The sequence below is a fragment of the Rhineura floridana genome, chromosome 1, assembly GCF_030035675.1.
Source record: "Rhineura floridana isolate rRhiFlo1 chromosome 1, rRhiFlo1.hap2, whole genome shotgun sequence".
Classification (NCBI taxonomy): Eukaryota; Metazoa; Chordata; class Lepidosauria; order Squamata; family Rhineuridae; genus Rhineura; species Rhineura floridana.
The window spans coordinates 302,723,595-302,747,216 of record NC_084480.1 but is presented as its reverse complement, the minus strand read 5'-3'; the positions used below and the strand labels follow the sequence as shown (position 1 = coordinate 302,747,216).

The 23,622-nt window shown below is 42.9% G+C and overlaps 1 protein-coding gene across 2 annotated transcripts in view; it reads left to right on the top strand.

Moving 5' to 3' along the window:
* FAM91A1 (family with sequence similarity 91 member A1) overlaps positions 1 to 21,457 on the top strand; it is a 42,153-nt gene extending 20,696 nt beyond the window's left edge. For both annotated transcript variants that reach the window (XM_061606166.1, XM_061606156.1), the window contains exons 8-24: positions 2,367 to 2,429; positions 2,941 to 3,047; positions 3,379 to 3,417; positions 3,553 to 3,665; positions 6,633 to 6,751; positions 8,302 to 8,414; positions 8,694 to 8,780; positions 10,304 to 10,436; positions 13,155 to 13,303; positions 15,393 to 15,527; positions 16,561 to 16,674; positions 17,817 to 17,889; positions 18,573 to 18,722; positions 19,219 to 19,326; positions 19,438 to 19,561; positions 19,698 to 19,767; positions 20,687 to 21,457. In XM_061606166.1, the coding sequence (XP_061462150.1) occupies positions 2,367 to 2,429; positions 2,941 to 3,047; positions 3,379 to 3,417; positions 3,553 to 3,665; positions 6,633 to 6,751; positions 8,302 to 8,414; positions 8,694 to 8,780; positions 10,304 to 10,436; positions 13,155 to 13,303; positions 15,393 to 15,527; positions 16,561 to 16,674; positions 17,817 to 17,889; positions 18,573 to 18,722; positions 19,219 to 19,326; positions 19,438 to 19,561; positions 19,698 to 19,767; positions 20,687 to 20,896 (1,907 nt within the window). In that variant the 3' untranslated portion in view covers positions 20,897 to 21,457. The remainder of the gene's footprint in view (positions 1 to 2,366; positions 2,430 to 2,940; positions 3,048 to 3,378; positions 3,418 to 3,552; positions 3,666 to 6,632; positions 6,752 to 8,301; positions 8,415 to 8,693; positions 8,781 to 10,303; positions 10,437 to 13,154; positions 13,304 to 15,392; positions 15,528 to 16,560; positions 16,675 to 17,816; positions 17,890 to 18,572; positions 18,723 to 19,218; positions 19,327 to 19,437; positions 19,562 to 19,697; positions 19,768 to 20,686) is intronic.
* Positions 21,458 to 23,622: the final 2,165 nt, after the last annotated feature.

Here is a 23,622-nt window from a genome sequence, read left to right as displayed (position 1 = left end):
TCGTGGCCAGGCAACGGTTCAGCACATTAACAGCCTCACCTGATGAGGATGAAAAGGAGAAGTAGAGTTGCGTGTCATCAGCATACTGGTGACAGTGCACTCCATAGCTCCTGATGACCGCACCCAGCGGCTTCATGTAGATGTTAAAAAGCATAGGGGACATAACCGATCCCTGCGGGACTCCACAATGGAGAGTCCAGGGTATCGAACAGTGCTCCCCAAGCCCTACCTTCTGGAGACGGTCCACCAAGTAGGAGCGGAGCTTCTGCCAAGCAGTACCTCCAACTCCTAACTCCGTGAGTCTCCCCAGATGGATACCATGGTCGATGGTATCAAAAGCCGCTGAGAGATCAAAGAGAATCAACAGAGTTACACTCCCCCTGTCCCTCTCCCGGCATAGGTCATCATACAGGGCGACCAAGGCTGTTTCAGTGCCGAAACCGGGCCTGAAACCGGATTGAAACGGATCCAGATAATCGGTTTCATCCAAGAGCACCTGGAGCTGGCTGGCAACCACACGTTCTAAGACCTTGCCCAGAAATGGGACATTGGCTACCGGTCTATAGTTGTTCAAATTATCTGGATCCAAGGAAGGTTTTTTCAGGAGTGGTCTCACTACCGCCTCTTTCAGACAGCTAGGGACCACTCCCTCTCTCAAGGAGGCATTTATCACTTCCCTGGCCCAGCCGGCTGTTCCAGCTCTGCCGGCTTTCACTAGCCAAGAGGGGCAAGGATCCAGTACAGAAGTGGTTGCACGCACCAGTCCAAGCACCTTGTCAACGTCCTCAAGCTGTACCAACTGGAACTCATCCAATAAATGAGGACAAGACAGTGCTCCGGATACCTCATTAGATTCAACTGCCATAATATTGGAGTCTAAGTCCCGGCAGATGCATGAGATTTTATTTTGGAAGTGCCCAGCGAAATCATTACAGCGGGTATCCGAGAGCTCTATAATATCCTGAGGACTAGAATGTAAAAGCCCTCGGACAATTTTAAAGAGCTCCGGTGGGCGGTTGAGAGATGCCTTAATAGTGGCAGTGAAGTATCGCTTTTTCGCTGCCCTCACCGCTGCTGTATACGACTTCGTAGAGGCACTTACCAAGGCATAATTGCATCCGTCAGGAGTACGCCTCCATCTGCACTCGAGCCTTCTCCTCTCTTGCTTCATCGCTCTCAGCTCCGGGGTATACCACGGGGCTGCATGAGCTCTGCATGGGATAGGTCGCGCAGGAGCGATCGTGTCCACGGCCCGGGTCATTTCCGTATTCCACAGTTCGACCAGGGTTTCGACAGGAGTGCCAGTCTTATCAGCCGGAAAATCCCCCAGAGCCCTTTGAAAACCCTGAGGATCCATTAGTCTCCGAGGTCAGACCAACTTAATAGGTCCCCCACCCTTGCGGAGGGAAAGGGACGCTGTAAGCCTAAACTTCAGCAAGCGGTGATCTGTCCATGACAATGGGGTCAATGAAAAACTCCCCACCTCCAGATCACCATCTCCATATCCAGTGGCAAAGATCAAATCAAGAATATGCCCCAACACATGCGTTGGGCCAGTAGCAAATTGAGACAGCCCCATGGTTGCCATGGAGGCCATGAAGTCCTGAGCCACCCCAGATAAAGCAGCCTAGGCATGGATGTTGAAGTCTCCCAGTACCAATAGTCTGGGGGACCTCAACAGTACCTCCGAGACTACCTCTGTCAGCTCAGTTAGGGAAGCTGTTGGGCAGCAGGGTGGGCGGTACACCAACAAAATAACATTCAAAAATGGATTATATTAATTGCTTGCAAAAACATGTTGATTAGGCAAAGTTGTATATGAAAATGTGCACATTAGACAAAATGCTGACAAATTTTCATGAGGTCTTAAAAAACTGATTTGCAAATGTGACAAACTGAACTTAAGTTTGGAAAAATAAGAAACGGAGAAGATGAAATTGACAGATCTGCTCAACTGTACTCCCAATGTCCCCAACTATCGGCCATTCCAGCTGGGGCTGATGGGAGTTGTAGTCCAGCAACATCCCAGGGGCATCGCATTGGCTACCTTTGCCTTAGGTCATGGCTTACGAAGTTGGGAGTGTCAGGTGTGACCTGTTTTATTAGATCTTGCGTGTGGCACTTCCTCATGTTCTACTGGACAATCTTGTTGCTCAAACATCTGTTGACTTGCAATAAACTTTCAAATAAAACTACATTATCCAGGGATGTGAAAATGTTTAACATAACACATGGTCAGTGCTCCACATGCAGTTTTCTGGCACATACTTAACTTTTTTAGGGTCTCACTAGATATAATGGTATAAGGGTGATGTTGGTGGAGATGGTTGTGCTTTTGTAAAATGATGCTATTTCCCTTTCTATAGGCTTATATAATAAAGGGTTTATTTACCTTGATGTACCAATATCAGATGACAGTTGTATAGCAGGTAAGTGTGAATGTTTCTTAAAGACTTTATGTTCTTTCAGAGCTGGGATGATCTGTATAGTGGATTGAGTAGAGTTGAGACAAAGGAGGAATTGACAGTTTGTTAAAATAAGCCAGTGTGTGAAAAGGGGGTGGTAGTGATGGTTAAAAGTAAGTAACCACTTTATTTGTTTTGCCACAACAATCTTAAAATATCAACAAAAAGTAAGATTGAGTAACGGCATTTGCGTAGGCACCTTAGATGTTGAGCTTGGTGGTTAAAAGGACCTTAAAGTGTGGCGTACATATGAGTGGTCCCATAGTTGTAACATTCTCAAATTCCCATTTTCTAAAATATAATTTGAAAGACCAAAGTATCTCATTGGCTTGAGATGAGAGTCTATTCTTTAGATCAGATTGCGTGTGTGAGAGAGATGGGGGAATAAGTGTTTAAGTGCTGATAATTAACAAATATGGGTTTAGACCCCTTTTTGTAGATCAACGATACCCTTGAACATTGCTTCTCTTTACAGTCCCCCCACTGGAAGGTTTTGTTATGAACAGAGTGCAGGGTGATTATTTTGAAACCTTGCTGTACAAGATATTCGTTTCAATAGATGAACACACAAATGTGGCAGAGGTAAGTCATTGTTTCAGCATTTGTCTGTCAACAAATATCAAACTGTCAACAAGCATCTGTCAGGAAAGGACATGCTAAATTAAATGTATGCAAACATTCAAACTCTCCAAGTGATGGGGAATTAGGATTATGTCAGTCCTTGCTTTCTTGGCACACTAACTGCATGCTATCTGTAGCTCATGTTTCAATGTTTGTATGAAGACTGTATGCAAAGCTCAGTGCTCATATGCCTGATCTGCACAGTCCACACAAGGTTGCACAGATCAGCTGTGAACACATTAGATTTGATTTTTCAAAGTTATCAGTGATCTTTATTTTTCTGTTCCTTCAGCTTGCAAATGTCCTAGAGATAGACCTGTCATTGGTGAAGGTAGGACTCCACTCAGTCTTATTGCTTAAGCAGGGTGGGAGGGGGAGTGATCCTTCACTGCATACTCTTTCTCTCCCCCTCTCTTTTGAAACAGAAATGCAAAATGCTGATTTGTAAATATTGTCTTATCTTTAGAATGCTGTTTCCATGTATTGCCGGTTAGGGTTTGCTCACAAAAAGGGTCAAGTCATAAATCTGGAGAATCTTCATGCATCGTGGCGGAATGTTCCATCTATAAACAGGCTGAAGTAAGTATGTGGCTGCATTCACATGCAGCAGCTGTGAAAAAGGCAAATTCCATGCTAGGAATACTTAGGAAAGGTATTGAAAATAAAACTGCTGATATTATAATGCTGTTATACAAATCTATGGCACAGCCGCATTTGGAATACTGTGTACAGTTCTGGTCACCTCACCTCAAAAAGGATATTGTAGAGCAGGAAAAGGTTCAGAAAAGGGCAACCAGACTGATCAAGGGGATGGGGCAACTCTCCTATGATGGAAGGTTGCAGCATTTGGGGCTTTTTAGTTGAGAGAAAAGGTGAGCGAGTGGTGACATGACAGAAGTGTATAAAATTGTGCATGGCATGCAGAAAGTTGATAGAGAAAAGTTTTTCTCCCTCATAATACTCGAACTCCTGGGCATCCAATGATGCTGAATGTTGGACGATTCAGGACAGACAAAAGAGAGTACTACTTCACACAGTGCGTAGTTAGACCATGGAATTCGCCCCCACAGGAGGCAGTCATGGCCACCAACTTTGATGGCTTTTAAAAGGATTATTATTATTTATTTAAAAGATTTCTATTCCGCCCTTCTACCCTATAATAGGGCACTCAGGGCGGCTTACAGAAATAAAATCAAGTACATAATAAAATTGTAAACAGTAAAATCACAAAAACATTAAAATAAATTAAAATACATAATATACAATTAAAATACAACACACACACACATATATTTGTGTGTGTTGTATTTTATTTATTTATTTTATTTATTTAATTCCATAGATATATAGGGATTGGTACTAAAGGGACTACAAAGGTAAAATTGAACGTAGAAGGCATAAAATCAGTGTCAGGCTCTACCTTAAGTCCCTCAGGTACGTTGGTCCAAGGACGTTTAAGGTTTAAAGGTCAGAACCAGCACTTTGAATTGAGCCCGGAAGCAAGTTCGGAGCCAGTGGATTCGATAAAGCACAGGGGTGATATGCTCCCTGCGCCGTGCTCCAAATTAGACAGATTCATGGAGGATATGGCTATCAGTGGCTAGTAGCCATGATGGCAATGCTCTGCCATAGTTTCCATATGCTCTATAGTCGAAGGCGATATGCTTCTGAATACTAGTTGCTGGAAACCGCAAGAGGGGAGAGTATTCTTGCACTCAGGTCCTGCTTGCAGGTTTCTCGTTGGCATCGGGTTGGCCACTATGAGAACAGGATGCTGGACTGGATGGGCTCCTGGCTTCATCCAGCAGCAGACTCTTCTTATGTTCCTCAAAGGTGGGCAGCTTCCTTAGCCCAGGCTACCTGGCTTAGCAGAGTTCTTACCCCTTAACTTGGTGTGCTAGTATGTTTGCATTTGGGGATTTATACAACCCTTGTTTAGAGGCTCATGCTAGGTATCAGTAAGTGATAAACATCATGCAGCCTTTTCCAATCTGATGCCTTCCAGAAGTTTTGGACTACAACTTCCATTGGCCCATGCTGGCATGGCCAGTGATCAGGGCTAATGGCAATTGTAATCCAAAACATGAGGAGAGAACCTGGTTAGGAAAGGCTGATAATAAGGGTTAAAATTGCACACACCCCTGCATGGCTAACAAAATCTTCCCAGTTCCTATGCTGATCCTGAAATGTGTTAAAGATAGAGCTCTAGTAAACTTCCAGGTAAAGGTAAGTGTGGGGTAGTTACTCAGAACACTCCTTAAGTTCCAATTTAAATACTACAACTGTTTGCTGAAAGTCAGATTTAACAGTAGCAGAAAGAGTAGCACAAGCACCTTGTGGATTGGCTTCAGATGCAATAGAGGTTTACATCTAATTTATATAAAGAATGTGAATCAATTAAAGAATTTTAGTTAATTAACCATTTTGCAAACTATGGGCAACTTTCATTGATGACCACCAGCTTGCGTAGTGGAAACCTGCTTTTGCAGTGGGACTTCTGGTTTCTCTTCGCTCCCCTCCAGCCCTCACTGCACCCCTCCCCAATTGGCTCCAGAGAGTCCTCCAACCCCCTGGAGCAGATTTAGGGTACATGCAAGGGGCTACAGGGGGAGAAAGGGGAAGAAGAAGCCCCATTGTGAGAACAGATCCTATGCTACATAGGATCTCATCCAAATAACTGACTAAGATGTACCTATTACTTCAGTGTGGGTACCTTTTTGAGTTTACAGTTTTAATAAAGTAAGAGCAATCTTGCACACCTACATGCTTACTTGCGAATAAATATCATTGAATTTAGTGGCACTTAACTTCTCAGTAGCCTTGCATGCTAATAATCGTTAGAAGGGAAAGGATAGCTTTAATATTTTCTTCTTCCTATTTTAAGAACGCGCCAGAATCAAAATGAACATGTGCCATTAATTTACAGCCTCACTGATTAAAGCTGGAGTATGAAGCCTCCGTGTTGCAGAGTGCTAAGCGGCGGTAACGCAGCCGAAGCTCTGCTCACGGCCGGAGTTCGATTCCAACGGAAGGAGGAAGTCGAATCTCCTGTAAAAGGGGTTGAGGTCCATTCAGCCTTCCATCCATCCGTGGTCAGTAAAATGAGTACCCGGCATATGCTGGGGGGTAAAGAAAGGCCGGGGATGGAACTGGCAATCCCACCCCATATATACGGTCTGCCTAGTAAACGTTGCAAGATGTCACCCTAAGAGTTGGAAACGACTTGCACTATAAGTGCGGGGATACCTTCACCTTTACTTTTTATGAAGCCTAAGATCCATGATTCAAGCCGGTTTGCCTTGGATCAGATCCTGGAGGCTTCCATGGTCATAAGCTGTTTTGAGGTGGTGCTTCTTCCCAGTGTCACAGCATCAGAGTTTCTGGGGAACCACAGTGGGAGAGTCCTGCTTATGGGCTCATGTTTTGCTTGTGAACTTTTCAAAAGTCATCTGGTTGGGCTACTGAGGGCAACAAGATGCTGGACTAGACAGGCCCTTTGGTCTGATCCGTCAAGCCTCTTCTTATGTTCCTTGTTCCCATTGTTAGAACTACTTTGGACCCACAGAAGATGCTGCTATCTTGGGATGGTTCAGAAAGCAGGAGTCCTGTACAAGAGGCTGGATCATCTGCTACAGATACAGACACAAACAGCCAAGATGATCCAGGTGAGCCGTAGAGCCATGAACGCTAGTCTAATAATTTTATATACATCATTCATTTTTATGGTATTTATATAGGTCAGGGCCTAGCTTTCAGTACTGTGACCATCTGTGCCCTGGATTATGTAGCTTAAAGCTAGGCTACACATGACAATGATAACTGGAAAAGCAGTTTGCTCTGGCTCATAAGAATCATCAAGGTCCTTCTTCCCACTGTCTTGTCCCTGCAGGTGAGGAAATCTAGAAGGGCTTTAAGTGGGGAGAATTCCAGCTGTCCCACTTGTAAAGAAAGAGGAGCCACTGGTTGGGTGGAAAAAGAGCTGGTGAGGGTGTGGATCAGAGGTGGGGAAGCTCCAGTCCATGGGCCAAGGAGGGGAAGACATTTTCCATTCAGTGGAAACTGCTTCTCCCTGCAGGCACAGTTCCATTCCACTTCAAACATTGAGGATGGAAAGGAGAAGCATGGGGTTTGCAAAGGGTAAGGGATTTTGACAGATGGGTGGGATCATGTGGTATCATAATATCTTTCTGGTATTGAGACTGGCAGAAGGGACCCTCTTGGTGGTTCCACCACTTCCAGAAGTTTGTGTCGTGGTGGCTCAGGAGAGGGCATTCTCTGTGGCAGCCCCTAAGCTGTGAAATTCCCTCCCCCACAGAGGTGCATCTGGCACCTTCATTGTACAGCTTTTGTCATATCCTGGAGACATGCCCTTTGACATTTGAGAGAGATATTTTTAGGATCATTTTCCTGCCTGTGCCTAGTCCGCTTCAGGGCTCTCTTGCAAGTCTAACACAAGCCCACTGTAACATAAGAGAAGGTTAGCCAATGGTGTCATGAAGGTCCAAGAAGAGGGGAGGCTTGATGATAGACACAGTGGCCTGATTCACATGTTGCCGTAAACAATGCCTTGCTGTGAGTGCGTGGGTTCCCAGATACGAGATCATGGCTACTTTGCTTCTCCCCATTCATTTTGCTGCTGTGCTAAGCTGTGTGTGTTGTCTAAACCAGAGCTCATGGATTAGTTCCTTCCACACTAACCACGAGCTATAACCAAGGTTTGCTTCTTTGTTTACATCTCATGGTATACAGGCATACCCCGCTTTAACGTTCGCAATGGGACTGGAGAGTATACTTTAAGCGAAAATATACTTTAAGTGAAGCAATTGTCTTCACTTGTACTGCACGCAATCACCACTAGATGGCAGTGGCGTCATGCCAATAAAGTGTACGTTATTGCGAAGCGCGTGAACATTAAGCGGGGTATGGGGACGTATGGAGCATGTACGTTATAGTGAGGCGACGTTAAGTGAAGCGACGTTAAGCGGGGTATGCCTGTATCCGAGTGAGCTGAACCACAAGCCTGGGTGTGGATGACACGCTAAGCAACGTCATGGCTTACCTCATTGTGGCTCCTCAGGAAAACAACTGGAAAGGAATGAAGCAGCCACAATCTCCACAATGGTTTATCTTAGTATAACGTGCAAACCAGGCCAGCCTTTTGGATTGTTGTCAGAATGATTTAAGATGGTAAACCTGTATATGTTTGCATTCTCAGCTGATTCTGCCAGTGTCAGCAGCTTAAGTCTGTCTAGTGGGCACACGAAGCGCATAGCCTTCCTCTTTGATTCAACCCTCACTGCATTTTTAATGATGGGGAATCTCTCACCGGTAAGATGCTTAGCTTCTCAGTATCAAAGAGTTAAAACTTTTCATGTATTCCTTAGTTGTTGATGATATTTTTCTTTAAAAAGTTTTCTAATATGTTCTTTGCCCAAATGATATGTATAGTCAATTTTTTAAAACAAAAAATACTGACTTGCAAGAACATCACATAAAAGGTGTGTTGTCTATATTACTAGTTCTTCATTGTGAACTCTTGTTGAATACTGGATAGATTTGCAAGAATTAAGAAGTCAATGTTTCCCTTTCTATTTGCCTTTCTTGCAGAATTTGAAAAGTCATGCAGTCACCATGTTTGAAGTAGGAAAATTGTCAGATGAGTCTCTGGACAGTTTCCTTGTAGAACTTGAAAAGGTAAAGTTTTAGGTGGTTCATTATTGTTATAGGATGTGTATGGTCAACATACACATCTTCAAAAAGTGTGTTTTTCTACATAATCCTTGTGAGTAGTCAAATTCTATGTAATAAAGTTGGTGCTTGTGATGTTCCTATATTAATGTATATATGGTAAGTGTTGTTGTTTTAGAAGATACATGGTAAGTGGAGTGAAAGAGGAGGGGGAGTGACTGGGCAGTAGAATGCGAGATGATTGGCTGAGTGTTTAAAATGGCTGAATGTATAAAAGGAAGAGTGAGAGTGGAATCTGGGGGGGGAGAAGAGAAAGAGTGGATTGCTTGGTGGGGTTTGAGAGAGTTTTTTGCCAGGAGAGCGTGAAGAAGGAGGGAGGTGGAGTTCGGATTAGTATTGAGTAAAACCATATGCTTATGTGCCTTAAGAAGAAATCTTGTTAATCTTGTTAGCTTTGTTATCTGTAATAAATACTTAATTTGGTTTACCAAAGGCCTGATCTTTGGCTGGGGTTTCACAGACCAGAAGGGAGGGTAAGGTAATGACCAAGGCTGAAGGGGAACTGTAACAAATGGTGGCAGCGGTGAAGAGAATAACAATACCAGTATTCAGAGTCTCTGGGAATACTAGTATTGGGACGTTACTGGTGGTTGCCTAGCAGGGGGATCTGTTGAGATCTGTGCTAGAGCGGGGAGAGAAACCATAAGAGAGTGCGGTCCGGACTGGTGGAGTCCCTGGTGGTGCCTAGAGACAGGCAGTAACCACGAGCAGGTAGGAACCTGACGGGGAGAGCCAGGGAAGGACGCATCACAGTGCTGTCTTGCATTAAAGGCTTCACAGTTACAGCATGCGTCCATTCACAAATATGAAAGAGTAATGGAACATTAGCCTTCAGAATATCTTCTTACAAGTTTCTTTTCTCTATGAGCGAAAGTGCAAACTAGGTCAAGGCATCACAGGCCACATAAACCACTTAAAGGGCTGGATCCAGCCCATAGCCCACTGGTTGTGAAACTGTAAAGTATTGTTCTTCCCCTTTTTTTTCTTTAGTAATTATCATTCAGGACATAGCTTTTTAATATTTACTTCCATCTGATCATTCAGACTACAGAAAAATAAATATGTCATTACCTGTTGTATGATCAGTTTGTCAAATCGCATTTTCCTTCAGGTAAGGCCGAACAAAAGATTGGTTTAAACTCCATATCGGATGTCAGTGTCTAAATGTATAGCTACACGTACAGAAAGCTGACTTGCAGAGATGTATCAAGCAGTTTATCAAAGCTATATAAAATGCTGATAAAAGTTTGTCTTCTGTTTTTAATGGGGAAAATAACACAAGTACTAAAAATGTTACAGCACTTATTCATCTGACATGTAAATATTTTTTCCCTTTGTAGTATCAAAGCAGCTGCACATTCATAAATACTGAGTTGGGAATGTTTTGTAATATCTTAATTCAATTTTCTGTGTCAATAGTATTTGCACAAACAGTTCATGAAAAGTACAATTTCTGTTCCCTTATTTAGGTCCAAAGCACAGGAGAGGGAGAAGCACAAAGATACTTTGATCATGCCCTTACCCTGCGAAATACTATACTGTTTCTGAGACACAACAAAGATCTGGTGGCTCAAGTTACACAGCCGGAGCAACCCAATAACGGTACATTGAAAACATCTTTAATTTGGAAGAAAGCTGTTTACCCACTTTATGTCTGTGTTTGCCAGAATTCATCAACTTTGAAAAAGTGTTTCAAACATATGTACTTACAAGTATAACCTTTGGGAACAGGGGCTCCATTGTTCATTGTTAGATGATTAGAGACCTAAAACAGCCATCTTGGTAGGGTATTAATGTTGCAGCAGATACTGTAGTCAGAAATGCACTCTATAGAAGGCCAGGAAGAATCCAGGCCACAAAGAAGTCATCTCATTAAATAACATCAACCTGACTTATTTATAAACCTGTGCAAGACCTAGTATTTGCAGGTGAACATACTGGAAAGCATTATCCAAAGCATGAAAAGAGTACATTAATTTATGCAAAAATGCTCTAAGCGCGCAGTATTTGCATTAAAGTTTTAAGAGTTAGTTATGACATTCACATTGGGGAAAATGTTGTTTTGGTATCTTTCTATGAGACCTACCTATTTCCACCATCGGAGGATAGCAACCTGCCACTACTTTTCACCCCAGCTAGCACATCTAGGATCTTTTGGATCCTTTGCATTCCATCTTGCAACTACCTGTTACTACTCACTCACTCCCCACCCCGATCTCTCTCTCCTGGTCCAGCTGCACCAGTAACTCAAAAAGTCACTTGGGATAACATGTCTCCCATGTAATCTGCAAGATATACCCTGGGAATCCATTAGGACATCACAGGATGCTTGGATATACATCTCAAATTCATGCACTATAACTGTATTGGGCTATGCAGTGTCTTGAGCCAGCCCTACACAATCTTTTTGGCCAGAGCCGTGTTGTTTTGGGAGAATGTGGCACCAGTAATTCCCTTTAACTGTAACCACTTATTTTCCTCCAGATGCAGTTTCATAAATCCTGGTAACCATAATTTTCCTGCAAGGTTGTACATAGTTTGTATGTCTCGCAAGTTAATTTTTTTTAATGGGGAAAGAATTAATTTTTCTCCATAAGTTTTTCCCGTTTAAAACATTCAGCTGTATCTACCATCACCTAAGTCCCAGTTGAGAATCCTGGGGGAATCTTTTAAAAGTGCACATAGAACAAAAAAGATACAGAGAATGAACCCCGGTTATCTAGGGCTTTTTTCATTTCTAGTTAACTTTATCAGTGGATAGAGTATCTTTTGATCATTTAAGAGGATTACAGGAATAGGACATGAAGTGAACTTTTTTTTCACAATAAAAGTTTGCTTAAACAAGCAATATCCATAACTGTGGGTTAAAAAAAAAAGTAGCTTCTAGTTGCTTATATAGTTGATTTTTTGAAGTTGACCTTGCACAGTTGCTTTGTGCCCCTGGCGAAGCTTAACCTTTCACATAGACATTTATCTTTTTAGACTTGAGTAGTCTAAATAGTGGATGGTGTTCTTGAATGATCACTCTGGTTTAAATGGCCAAACCTGAAAAAACCTGGTGCTGTAGATTCAAACATCCTATTCAAAAAGGGATTTATAGCGACCAGCGTGTAAGAGCAGCCCTGTTGGATCAGGTCAAAGGCCCATCCAGGCCAGCATCCTGTTCTTACAGTAGCCAACCAGATGCCCCAATGGGAAGCGCACAAGCAGAACCAGAATGCAACAGCAGCTGTCCCCACTTGTGATTCCCAGCAACTGGTATTCAGAGGAAGAGGAATACTGCCTCTTACTGTGGAGGTGGAACATAGCCATTATGGCTAATAGCTAATGGTAGCTTTATCCTCCACGAATATGGCTTATCCTCTGTTAAAGCCATCCAAGCTTTTGTCCATCACTACACTTTATGGTAGCACGTTCCATAGTTTAGCTATGCACTGGGTGAAGAAGAACTTCCTGTTTGTCTGCCCTTAATCTCCCAGTGTTCAGCATCATTGGATGACCCCGAATATTATCTGTGTAAGAGAATTTTCTCTCTGTCTAGTTTTTCATACAGTGCATGATTTCATACAGCTCTTATCATGCCTCCTTATCTTTCTTATTTTATTATTTCTTCCACAACTGAAAATCCCCAACGTTGTAACCTTTCTTCATAAGGGAGTTGCTCTAGCCCCTTGACCATTTTGATTGCCCTTTTCTGGGGAAATAAAACCTATGGCTGGAATCCAAAGAACTACACAGTGAGTGAGCTGTGTTCAAGAAAATCTAATACAAAGGAGAGTTTGTATGAATGTTTCTTGAACAGTAGTCTCCTCTGTGTCCCACTGTCAAACACCCTTTTGAAGCGGGTGTAGTTTTCAAAAGCAGTTTGTGATTATGGGAGGGGAGTCTGCTGTTCAAAGGAGGACAAAGTGAAAAATTCCACTGGATCTACTTAAAGTAGCTCTTTGGTTCCCAGCTGTTGCTTCCTTTTTGACACTTAATGTTCCATGTTGCTGGTAGTATGCTCAAAACTGGTGCCCCTAGCTAATAGCATCTTTTAAGTCAGCCTTTCCCAACCTTTGGGTCCCCAAATGCTGGTTGCTGGACTATCAGTTCCCATCATTCCTGACCATGGGCTACGCTGGCTGGGGCTGATGGGAGTTGTAGTCCAGCAACATCCAAAGGTTGGGAAAGGCTGTCATTACGTTGAAATGTAAGTATCTAGAAAGGGAAGAGACCGTCTAAATTGATATTTTTCCTCCCCCTTCCCTGTACCCCTTTCAGTTGTATTATGTTTGTTCTCTATCTGTATTCCAAGTGTCTCTGACATTGTTGATGTAGGTTTCCCTCTGGATTTACTGCGCTGTGAAAGCTTGCTTGGCTTGGACCCTGCAACGTGCAGCCGAGTTTTGAACAAAAACTACACGCTGCTGGTCTCCATGGCGCCTCTCACTAATGAAATTCGACCCATCAGCAGCTGTACTCCCCAGGTAACAAGAGACCTCCTCAAGCGAATCCGTTAATGGAATGGGAGGGTTGCTTCCTGTGTCACTCTTTGCGTTTGGCATCTACACCAGACTTTCAGTTAGCAGCGTGGATACTTTCTTTATTTGTGTCTGCTGCTTTCCCTCAAGACAGTTGACTTTACTGGTTTACATGGCTTTATCCTAACTAGCCCTCTGCAAATGGAAGGGCTCCTTCTGTTCACAGAGGGACCTGGGATCCAGCAGAGGCTGCCCCTGGAGCCACAGGGCCAGAGCAGCATTTTTGTTATTTCATAGTGTCTCCTAGCCCCTCCGTAGCAGATTTTCAAGGGGCAAAAAGTGCTGCAGGGGAAAAAGATCCAAGGAAGCTGCCTTACACCGACTGGCAATGTTGCTTCAGAGTTCCAGGCATTCCCAGCCCTTCCTGGAGACACCAGGGATTGAACCTCATGCCCGCAAAGCATGTGTTCTATGCCCCTTCCCCAGTCAGGGGAAAAGGCCGCCCCTTTCCACTGACGGGAGCATCCTGCTAGGGGACCTCTGCTCATGGGATGCTCCCACCAATGGAACCTTGATAGGATTGAAGCCTTGTTTCGTTTTGCTTTTGTTTTTCCTGCTTTTTAACAAGGCCTGCAAGGCTGCTCCCAACAATTTTAAAAAACAGTGTGCAATAATTTTTATTCTTATAAACATTTTACACTGAATTTCGTTCCAAACAGAAGGATAGTCAAAAGGTGCCAGAGTGACAGCAGGTATTAAAACTGTACAGTCATAATGAAGGCGTTGCAAGAATATAAAAAGGCTTTTCTTTAAAAATAGAAGATACTGTATGCTGTACAGAGCACTCCCAGACATCCAGTCTGCCATGCTGGAGAAGGTTTGGATATGGCAGAGATCTCCCTTGGCTCAGCTCTGTCCTACCAGCAATGAGCACCCCAGTGGGAGCTACTTCCAGCCAGATGGGACATTCTGGGGGGTGGGGTGGAGCAGGACCTTCACAGGGACATTTTTTCCCTGCTCCCTCCCCTTCTGCCCAGGCCTCTGTGATGCAGCAGTGGCTGCACCACTCCCTCAAGTCCCGCCACTGCCGGCCAGGCGTTAGGATTGCAACCTTAATGTCAACAAAGTGTTCCACAGGACAAAATTGTTTTACGGCTTTTAATGCTGCTGTGACTTTTAATCCTTGTTTCAGTTTTTAACATCTCGTACACATATATTTTATAAGAGAGGGGGGTCTTTACATGTAGAAAGTACCAGGTTCAATCCCTGATACAGTCTCAAGTTGGAAAGATCAAATAGCAGGCGATGGGAAAGGCCTTTGCCTGAGATCCTGAGGTCCCTCTTCCAGACAATATGATGCTATATGGGCAATGGTCTGACCTGGTAAAAAGCAGCTTCTTAAGTTTTGGCTTCTTATGTTTGATTCTAGTGTGTAGGGTAGCTGCTATTTTCTTTGTTATAAGCCACCTCATGAATTTGGCCTGGACCAAATAATCAAGGTGAAAATCAAGCAATGAGCAAATTTCTAAAAATGTAATCAAATGACTTTTGCAACCATTTAGCATGGCAGTGCTAGCTTCTTAGTAAGCCTAGTTGGTTGGAAGACTGATCTTGTAACTGTTCCCAGGACTTTTAAGTTGCCACACTTCCGCACTGCTCAGTGGAAGCAATGAAGCCCTCTGACATAGTATAGATTCCACTGGTGACTGTGCTCCCCATATTTGAAGCTGCTTTTCTGAGACAGTGTGGTGTAGTGGTTAAGGTGTTGGACTACGACCTGGGAGACCAGGGTTTGAATCCCCACATAGTCATGAAGCTCACTGGGTGACCTTGGGCCAGTCACTGCCTCTCGGCCTCAGAGGAAGGCAATGGTAAACCCCCTCTGAATACTGCTTACCATGAAAACCCTATTCATAGGGTCGCCGTATGTCGGGATCGACTTGAAGCATTTCCATTCCAATATTAGTCAGGAGGGAAACTGCAGGATCTGATAGAAGCTCTCTTACTGCCAGTCAAGCTTAGAAATAGTATTGTGTGTTTCAGTCTTCCTTCAGTGGCAGTTATTACTTCAGATGTCTTTTTAATCTTTCCGCAGCATATTGGACCAGCTATTCCAGAAGTTAGTTCAGTATGGTTCAAGCTCTACATTTATCATATTACTAGGCAAGGGCCTCCATCCCTTTTGTTATCTAAAGGAACAAGACTTCGAAAACTTCCAGATATATTTCAGGTAGGCATTATGTATTTGGAGGCAACAAGCTCTCCCTAGGGAGGCACGCCTGGTACCCTCCTTGCTCGTCTTTAGGCACCAGGCTAAGACATTCCTGTTTACCCAGGTGCATTTCATCTTGTCAAGTTGTTTTTCTTTTTATAAAGCAACTGATAAATGTAATAAATAATTATAATAATCTTCTGTAGTGGCATTGATTCTGAAGTTGTTGCTCCTTCTGCCTTTACGCACACAGGCTGAAAGTGTTGGTTTGAGCAAAACAAGTTGCTAGACCTGGAAATGTAGGGAATCTTGATTCTGGGGTAGAGGCCTTTAGCTATCTTTCTCTTCAGGTTCAGATTAGTGTTTTGGATAATAAACAGATACATTTAATTGACCTTAACAAACTTTACTGAGCAACACAAACTCTAGAATTCATTAAATTCAGATAATTTCAAAATGAGAGTCCTCTTTTTAACTTTTCTGCTTTTAACTTTTGTTTGTTTATGTGTGGGATAGGTTATTTTTTTATATCCATACTGTTCCTTCAGAATTAACTGAATCAATCTGTTAGAGCAGGGGTAGGGAGCCTGTGGCCCTCTAGATGCTGATGGATTCCCAGCTTCCATCAGCCCCAGCCAGCTTGGCCAATAGGTATTGTAGTCCAAAAACATCCAGAGGGCCACAGGTCCCTCATTCCTGTGTTACACTATTAATAGGTAATACAGACCAGTATGTCTGTTGATAACACCTTTTCTCCAAATTAATTGAAAAGCGGACGTGTAGGTATATGAATATAAATAGGATTTGGATAAACGGTTTCTTTCTAGATTGTTTAAAGCTTTCGTCTTGTACAAATACGTTTTGGGATATTATACTATCAGACAGGAAAAGGAATCCCTTTTAACTCAGCTGGTAAGGCTGACAAGAGCTTGGGTAACAAAATTTACAGATGGATATAGACAGCACTTCTTCACAAGACAGTTCTCTTGCAGGAACACTATAGACATCTCAGTCTTAATCTGACCTCTGTGTCTTCGCTTCTGCTTCCTAGGGTTATGACCGCTTATTAATAACATCTTGGGGGCATGACCCAGGAATAGTCCCAACTTCAAACGTGCTCACCATGCTGAATGATGCTTTAACCCATTCCGCTGTTCTTATTCAGGTATGGAACACATCTGTCAAAATGATCCAATGTCACTGACAGTTCTGATACTTCTGCTGAAGCAGCGGGTTTCAAGGGATGTGGGGGAGGGGAGAAATGAGCGAGCATGAAAGCTTGTTTGCGAAATATACAGATGCCCAGCAGTGGCTGTAAGATGGTTCACTTAATGTAGTTTCTTACTTAAAGCGTTTATAATTAACTTACGGAGGTTGACATCCACAGGGTGTGATACTGGCTTGTGACTTAAGATAATTTTTAGAAAGGGTTAGACTAGGCTTCCCCAGCCTGGTGACCTCCAGATGTTGTTGGACTCCATCTGCCATGGACAGCATGGCTCATGGTCAGGCATGAAGGGTGTTGTAGTCCAAAACCTCTGGAGTGTCCAGCTAGCTTTAATGAGCTGGATGTGCCAAGGATGGGCTGCACATGCTGATTAACAGTAGGGCACGTGCCGTGGAGAGAGTGGCATAGAGAGGTCAAGATGGCCTGTTTACACCGGAACAGTGTACCTGCACGTAGGCAGGGCAATCCATCAATTGCCTTGACACCCTACATCAAGGGGTTCTGATACTACAAAGAGAGTAAGATGATGGCATGAACTCTATTAATCATAGATAGCTTTGATGACTAGTGGTGATATAGTCTGATTAATGATGTACTCTGTCAAGATGCAATGATTTGATGTAAGATAGCGGCTAATGATGTATTCCGTCACCGCTTTGCCTTGCCAAGATTTTCTCTATAAAAGATGCCCATGTAGCCCAGCTCGGGTTTCAGACCTCAACGCCTCTCTGCGAGGGACCTTGAGTCTGTTCCACTGGGTAGGCATGCCTGATATGTACCCAGTTAAAGCTTTCTCCTTTGTGAGTAAACCATGAGTCTGCCTCATTGTTCTCCTTGATACTGACCCTAAAATATTTGAAGCCCACGGCCAGGGCAAGACACCTTGAAATATTCAAATATGAAATATTCAGACACAAGCCCTTTTTGAAGAGTTGAAACCAGCTTAGAAATCAGGGACAAATATATCTTGGTGAGACATTTCTGTGTCACAGTGAGGGCTAAACATCTTCAAAAATGAAAAGCTGAAGGTTTTCACAATGATGTGGATTTTGTGCCTTAACTCTTACCTTGGTGTTTAGGGACATGGTATGCACGGCATGGGGGAAACTGTCCATATGCCATTTCCATTCGATGAAACGGAGCTGCAAGGAGGTAACTATGTTTGTTTACAAGAATTATCTGTTCAGACACAATTTGTGTATAATTAAATCCTCAAAGCTGCATCTTGCTGCTCGCAGTAGCAAGGTTATATTAAAGGGTAACAAGGGGAAAAGTTTCCACCATATTGGGCAGAGATCTTTCACATCACATGCAACTGATCCTCTTTTAACTAAAGATGCCAGGGATTTAATCTGAGGCCTTCTCCAAGCAAAGCATGTGCTCTACCATTGAGCTATGGACCTCCTCTTGGATTTTGGCTCAGAGGGTGTCAGACTTCGATGCTAGGAGAATTTAATCCCTACCTACAAGAATTCTTTTTTAATGATGATTTGGTTGTACATTTTTGAAGAAATAATATAACTAAACAAGATGAAAACGTACATCCAAAAATCCCTGTAAAGCAGGACTAAGAATTGCTGTCAGTTAAGAATCATTCATGAAACCTTTTTCTAACTCTTTTGCATTGTTCTACAGTGTCTTCCTCCTTTATGTGAAAGTAAAAACACAACTAATAACTCTGTTCCTAGATTCTTCTGCCACTGCAATCTCTAACGTTTAAAACCTGGTGGTGAAAATGGTGCAAAGTGCTAATCTTAGATGTTGATCCTTAGTTTTTGTTTGTTTACTGTAATAATGTGGTCATTTGATATGACAGTTTTGGGGTTTGTGTTTAGATTTTTCTCGTCTCAACATGGGTGTTCATAAAGCATTGAGGATATTAAGGGAAAGGATGGATTTGCAGCACTTCTGCGGCTACATAACTATGTTGAACCCTTTCAGTCACCATGTAAACAGAAAACTGAGTGATGCTTCTGATGGAAAAGGTTGGTCAACAATAAATCTTGGTTGTCGGATTTGGTTATAACATTTGGGTTTGTGTGAGTCCTTGTACACAGTGAAAGGCAGTGAAATGGAAGCAAGCTGTGCTGAGCATCTGCTAGGAAGTATGCAGCCAAGAGGCCAGATTCCAGAGCCTCATACCTTGGGAGGGGGGGTCTTTCTATTCTGTTTTGTGGGAGGGGAACAGTCCTGTGCATGCATAGACATCTATCTCATCGTTGAATTTTCGTCTTGGAAAAGCAATTGGGAATATGGGTGTACAGGGGATAAAGTCATAAGATTATATCCAACACTGTCTGTGCACAAGTGGAATGGACTTGAGGGGCTCTCCAGAGTATTTTGAGGGTGCACAGGTGGCTGTAATGGGGAGAAAAGGAGGGTGAATTCCTTGTGTCCAACGGTGCATTCTGCTCAGAGTTGTTGGATCGTAAACGGGTGGCTCACGAGTATACCTTAAACAACTGTTTCTTTTCCTGTAAGGTGAGCCAGAGCTGGCACTGGGCTCAGATGTGAATGGGAGCACAGAATCATTTGAAATGGTCATTGAAGAGCCAGCCATGGATTCTGCAGCTAAGCAAAGTCCTGAAGGTAATATTTTAAAAACAGGGTGTATTTTGTTTACCAGGCAGACGGTACTGGCTGTGGCTGATGAGAGTTGTAATCCAAATTCCACATTGTCTCTTCTCTGTATCTTTACAGCTCCCACAACAGAACAGGAATGGGTCCCCCTGGAGCTGTGCTTTGGAATCCCACTCTTCAGCTCTGAATTAAACCGCAAAGTCTGCCGAAAAATTGCAAGCCACGGACTGTGTAGCAGAGAGAGGTGAGGACTTTTTTTGATTACCCTGTTTGCTTACATATCATTGGCAGAGGTAAAAGTGAAGAAATTAGTATTTGTTCAGCATGCACGTTGATCCCTTAAACCACTTATATGACTTTTCCCCCCAATCTTTTGGCAGCCTTCAAAAACTGTTACATTCCAGTAGAAAACTGTCCCTCCAGGTCCTTAGCTTTGTTCATTCATTCCAGGTAAATATATTTTTTTAATCACACACTTTCATTTGGGTTAATATTTATACCTAGAAGTTCCTTTTCGACATTACTTAATTGCATCCTAATGGTTTAACTTTTGTTTCTCTATGTTCTTCTTAACTTTGGTGTAATGCCAAAGGGTGCTGTTGAGTAAGACCGAGGAGAAAATCATCTGTCTGGTTCTGTGGTCGTCTTCTCCATACTATATGCTGTGGGATTGACTTCATAGTCAACTACCTAAATGGCATCAGGGCTATTGTTGTCATCAAACCTCTTTTCTGACAGACTTGCACCCACAGTTTTATTCTCTCTCTCTTTGCCAGTCTGCTTGCCTGGTCCCTCTGAAGGCTGTCAATCTCTATTGGCATAACAGTGGTCATATAGCAGTTGCTGGATCCTAGCTTCAGATGACCCTTCTTGATATTATAGGGCTCAGTATCTGTCCAAGTGTCACAGCTCCACTGTCTGCTCCATATGGGCTTAGCAGGAGGGCAGAGAGTGGGAAGGAAAAGGGAAAGAATGTGCAGTGGGCTGGGTCCTTCGGCCATCAAAGAGGGGAAGTTGGGTCAGTATAAAATAGAGATCAAGACACACTACATTTGTGGATACTCACAAACCCCTGCTTCACCTCTCCAAAACCTTGGTGCATCAAAATTAAGAACATAAGAGGAGGCTGCTGGATCAGGCCAGTGGCCCATGTAGTCCAGCATCCTGTTCTCACAGTGGCCAGCCAGATGCTTATGAGCAGCCATACAGAAATTGCCAGCAGTTTCAACTCCCTTCGATCGCTTGTGCAAGATTATCACAGAGATCTGCACTAGCTAGTCCACAGGGTGGGACTATGAGTGAGTTGTTCGCTAAAAATGAATGCCAGCCAGTAACCCTACTGAAGCACATTTCTCTTTTTCTTCCTTAGGAAAGCATTTCAACTGTGGAATTACTTTCAGAAGCCAGCTTCTCCTCTTCTTCTACTTCAGGTTTACTTTCGCATCCAGCCACTGCAGACACAGGCATCCCACTTCCTGCCAAGAATCTGATGTTCAAGGACGGTATATTATCAGAATGGAGTGGATGGTCTCCTTCCTCTGTCCTTATTGCAACTGTGCCACCCGAAGACTTGAAATAGCTTTGAGGATTTACCCTATGTGGTTCACATTTTGCCTTTTTACGCCTGGTAACCAACTGCATTCAACTTACAGTGCCAACCTTCTTGGAAGTCTAATGCTACCACAGCATGACCTCTGCAATGATAGTGTTATTAAAGCGTGTAGTGTTGCACTTAACGTGGGGGAGACACGTCCTCTCTCACCCATCTGTCCATTACTGCATGTCATGCTGCAGCAGAAAGCATCTTAGTTGTCAGCCTGCTCTCTTTTTACCTCAAGACCGTCTTTCTTTTATAACTGAAAACACCCTTCGTGGGCTTTCTGATTATTGGATTTCTATGCCCTCACAGCAGACAATAGTAATTTTATACATTTGCAATGCAGACCTTAAACTTGCTTTTTTTTTTGTATTGCATTAACACAAACAGCTAAATGGTTTCTGGCATTAGAAAGGCACAAATGATATTCAAAGCGTAACAAAAATATCAGTGACTGCTTGGGGGGTGGGGCCTCTATTGCTGACATACTTAACAGTTCACTGTTATCTTCCTGATTAAAAGGATGGTTTGGAGGTAATGGCATCAGTGTGTTGATGCTGTTTTGTAAATGGTTTTCGTCTGAAACTTAAAAGCACCTACCGAAGCCTCATAGGAAAACCTTTAGTGATTGGATTAATTTTTCCATCCTTGGTGGAACCTTGTGATTTGATGGGATTACACCAGTCTTAAATGTGGTGCTGTCTGTACACAGAAGTCCTTGTTAATAGACTATGCTTCTCCAACTTCCGTTGCTGGCATGTTTGCAGTACACTAAAAGAACCTGAGAGCCTTTTGCTCTTTCTTCTTTATTTTCCAAAGTTCATTGAGAGTCTGCTCACACAGCCACTTCATTACGTGATAACTATATAAAAATCTCACACGTGATGGCTTCCGAACCATAGCAAGCCAGAGTCCACCACCATGTGTGGAATTCAGCATTTGACTAAATTTGACTTGCCACTGCAGTGGTGTCCCAAACCTGGATCCTGCATATGGTGGTGGCTTCACATGGATTTTAAAGCACACCAGTGTGGCTGCTGGGAAAAGTGGTTGTGTGAATCAGTTCGAAACGGGCAGCGATACAGAACACTTGATGTGCTGTGCAGAACATTGGATGACATCCACAAAATATTTGCACTGCACAATGTCTGTCTGTTTGCTGTGGAGGCTGCATTTTCTTTTATTCAGTGGATTCTTCCCCCGATGACTGACGTTGTTATCTGAGAAAGTGATTGTGCAGAAGCAGGTCAGGCTCACACTGAGTCTCTCATCTTCCATGTAGTAATAGAAACTAACTGAGCTCTCAGAACTGTAAGCAGGCCTGGTGTTTCATTGGAAAGTTTAGGGTACAATCCACTAGGAACTTTCACACACCCCACTGAAGTGACAGAAGCTGCACAAGAGCACAGGAAACAATCTTGTGCGGCTTGCATTTTTCAGTTGAGCTTGTGCAGTAAAACTTTTCAGTGGGTTGTGGCCATACTGTGGGGGTGAAGGTATTCCATCATGGGGAAAAAACCACATATTAATTGAAGATTGCCTTTTGATCCTTTCTAGATTTTATCAAGGGTCCCTTCCTAGGAGGGCAGGAGAATGTATGCAGTGTTGTATAACAGCTAACTCTGTATAGTTTATACAAACTCTTGTCTTGTGATTATTCTAGTTTCAGAGTCTTCTCCACAACTGCAAAATGGAAAAAAATGCAGTTGTAAAACGTTAAGAAATAGAACCGTTAGTGTCAAAATCATTGTGGTCCAGAATGCTTGATGTCAGGGCTTTGAGGAAAGTGTTTAGTTTTGTTGTACTGGAATACTTTTTTAATATATATATATTCATTAGCAGGCTTTACTGGAAGGAATGTTTTAGGGACCAAGAACCCAGAGACAGACAGACAGACACACAAAGTGACATTCACAGTAGATTGCAGTATTAGCATGTTCCTCTCTTCTTTTTTCCCTTTTTTAAATTTAGGGCAGCAACATAGGATTTACTGGGCATAATCTGAAAGTGTAAAAAAGTGTAAAAAAAATATCTTGCATTCTTATAGTTGGAAATTTAATCTTTCTTTCCCCCTGCCCCCCCCATTTTCTCTCATTTTTTTTACATCAATTCTGGAAATAAAGGCTTCCCTTTTATCTGAAAAGCAGGAATGAATAAGATCTTGCACAAACAATGCTTTTAGCCATCTCTTTCCCTTTGCATTTTTTCCATTCCCCCCCTTGCAGTATTAGAAAAAAGGACTCTAATTCTGCATGCAACAGAGTGTCACCTGATGAAATGTCTCAGCATGCACATCAGTACCTCATTGACTCATTAGAAAAAAAGGTTCAGCTCTGCCATCGTATTGGAGATCAAGGCAGTGGCTGCTTCATTACCTTCTAACAAAAGGAAAGGTGGGGTTGGGATGGAATGGGGATTGAGATTGATTGCAGTTCACAGCCAGCCAGTTACTAGTTTAGAGCTGCCAAATGACCTGAAAATAAGAACAGAACAACATAAATCTGTCTTCCTCTTTTGCATCTAACAGCATCTTGATATGTAAAATCAGCAGGCTGAAGATTTTCACAGCCTGTATAGAAGCATTTGTTACCTATTAGTGTTGGCTCTCGTTAGAGGCCAACAAGAGCCGGGGTCGGTATAAAAGAGTTGGCAGCCCTCAAGTAGATTGTTCAAAGTCATCTGATCTGCTAGAAAGAAATTATTTGTGT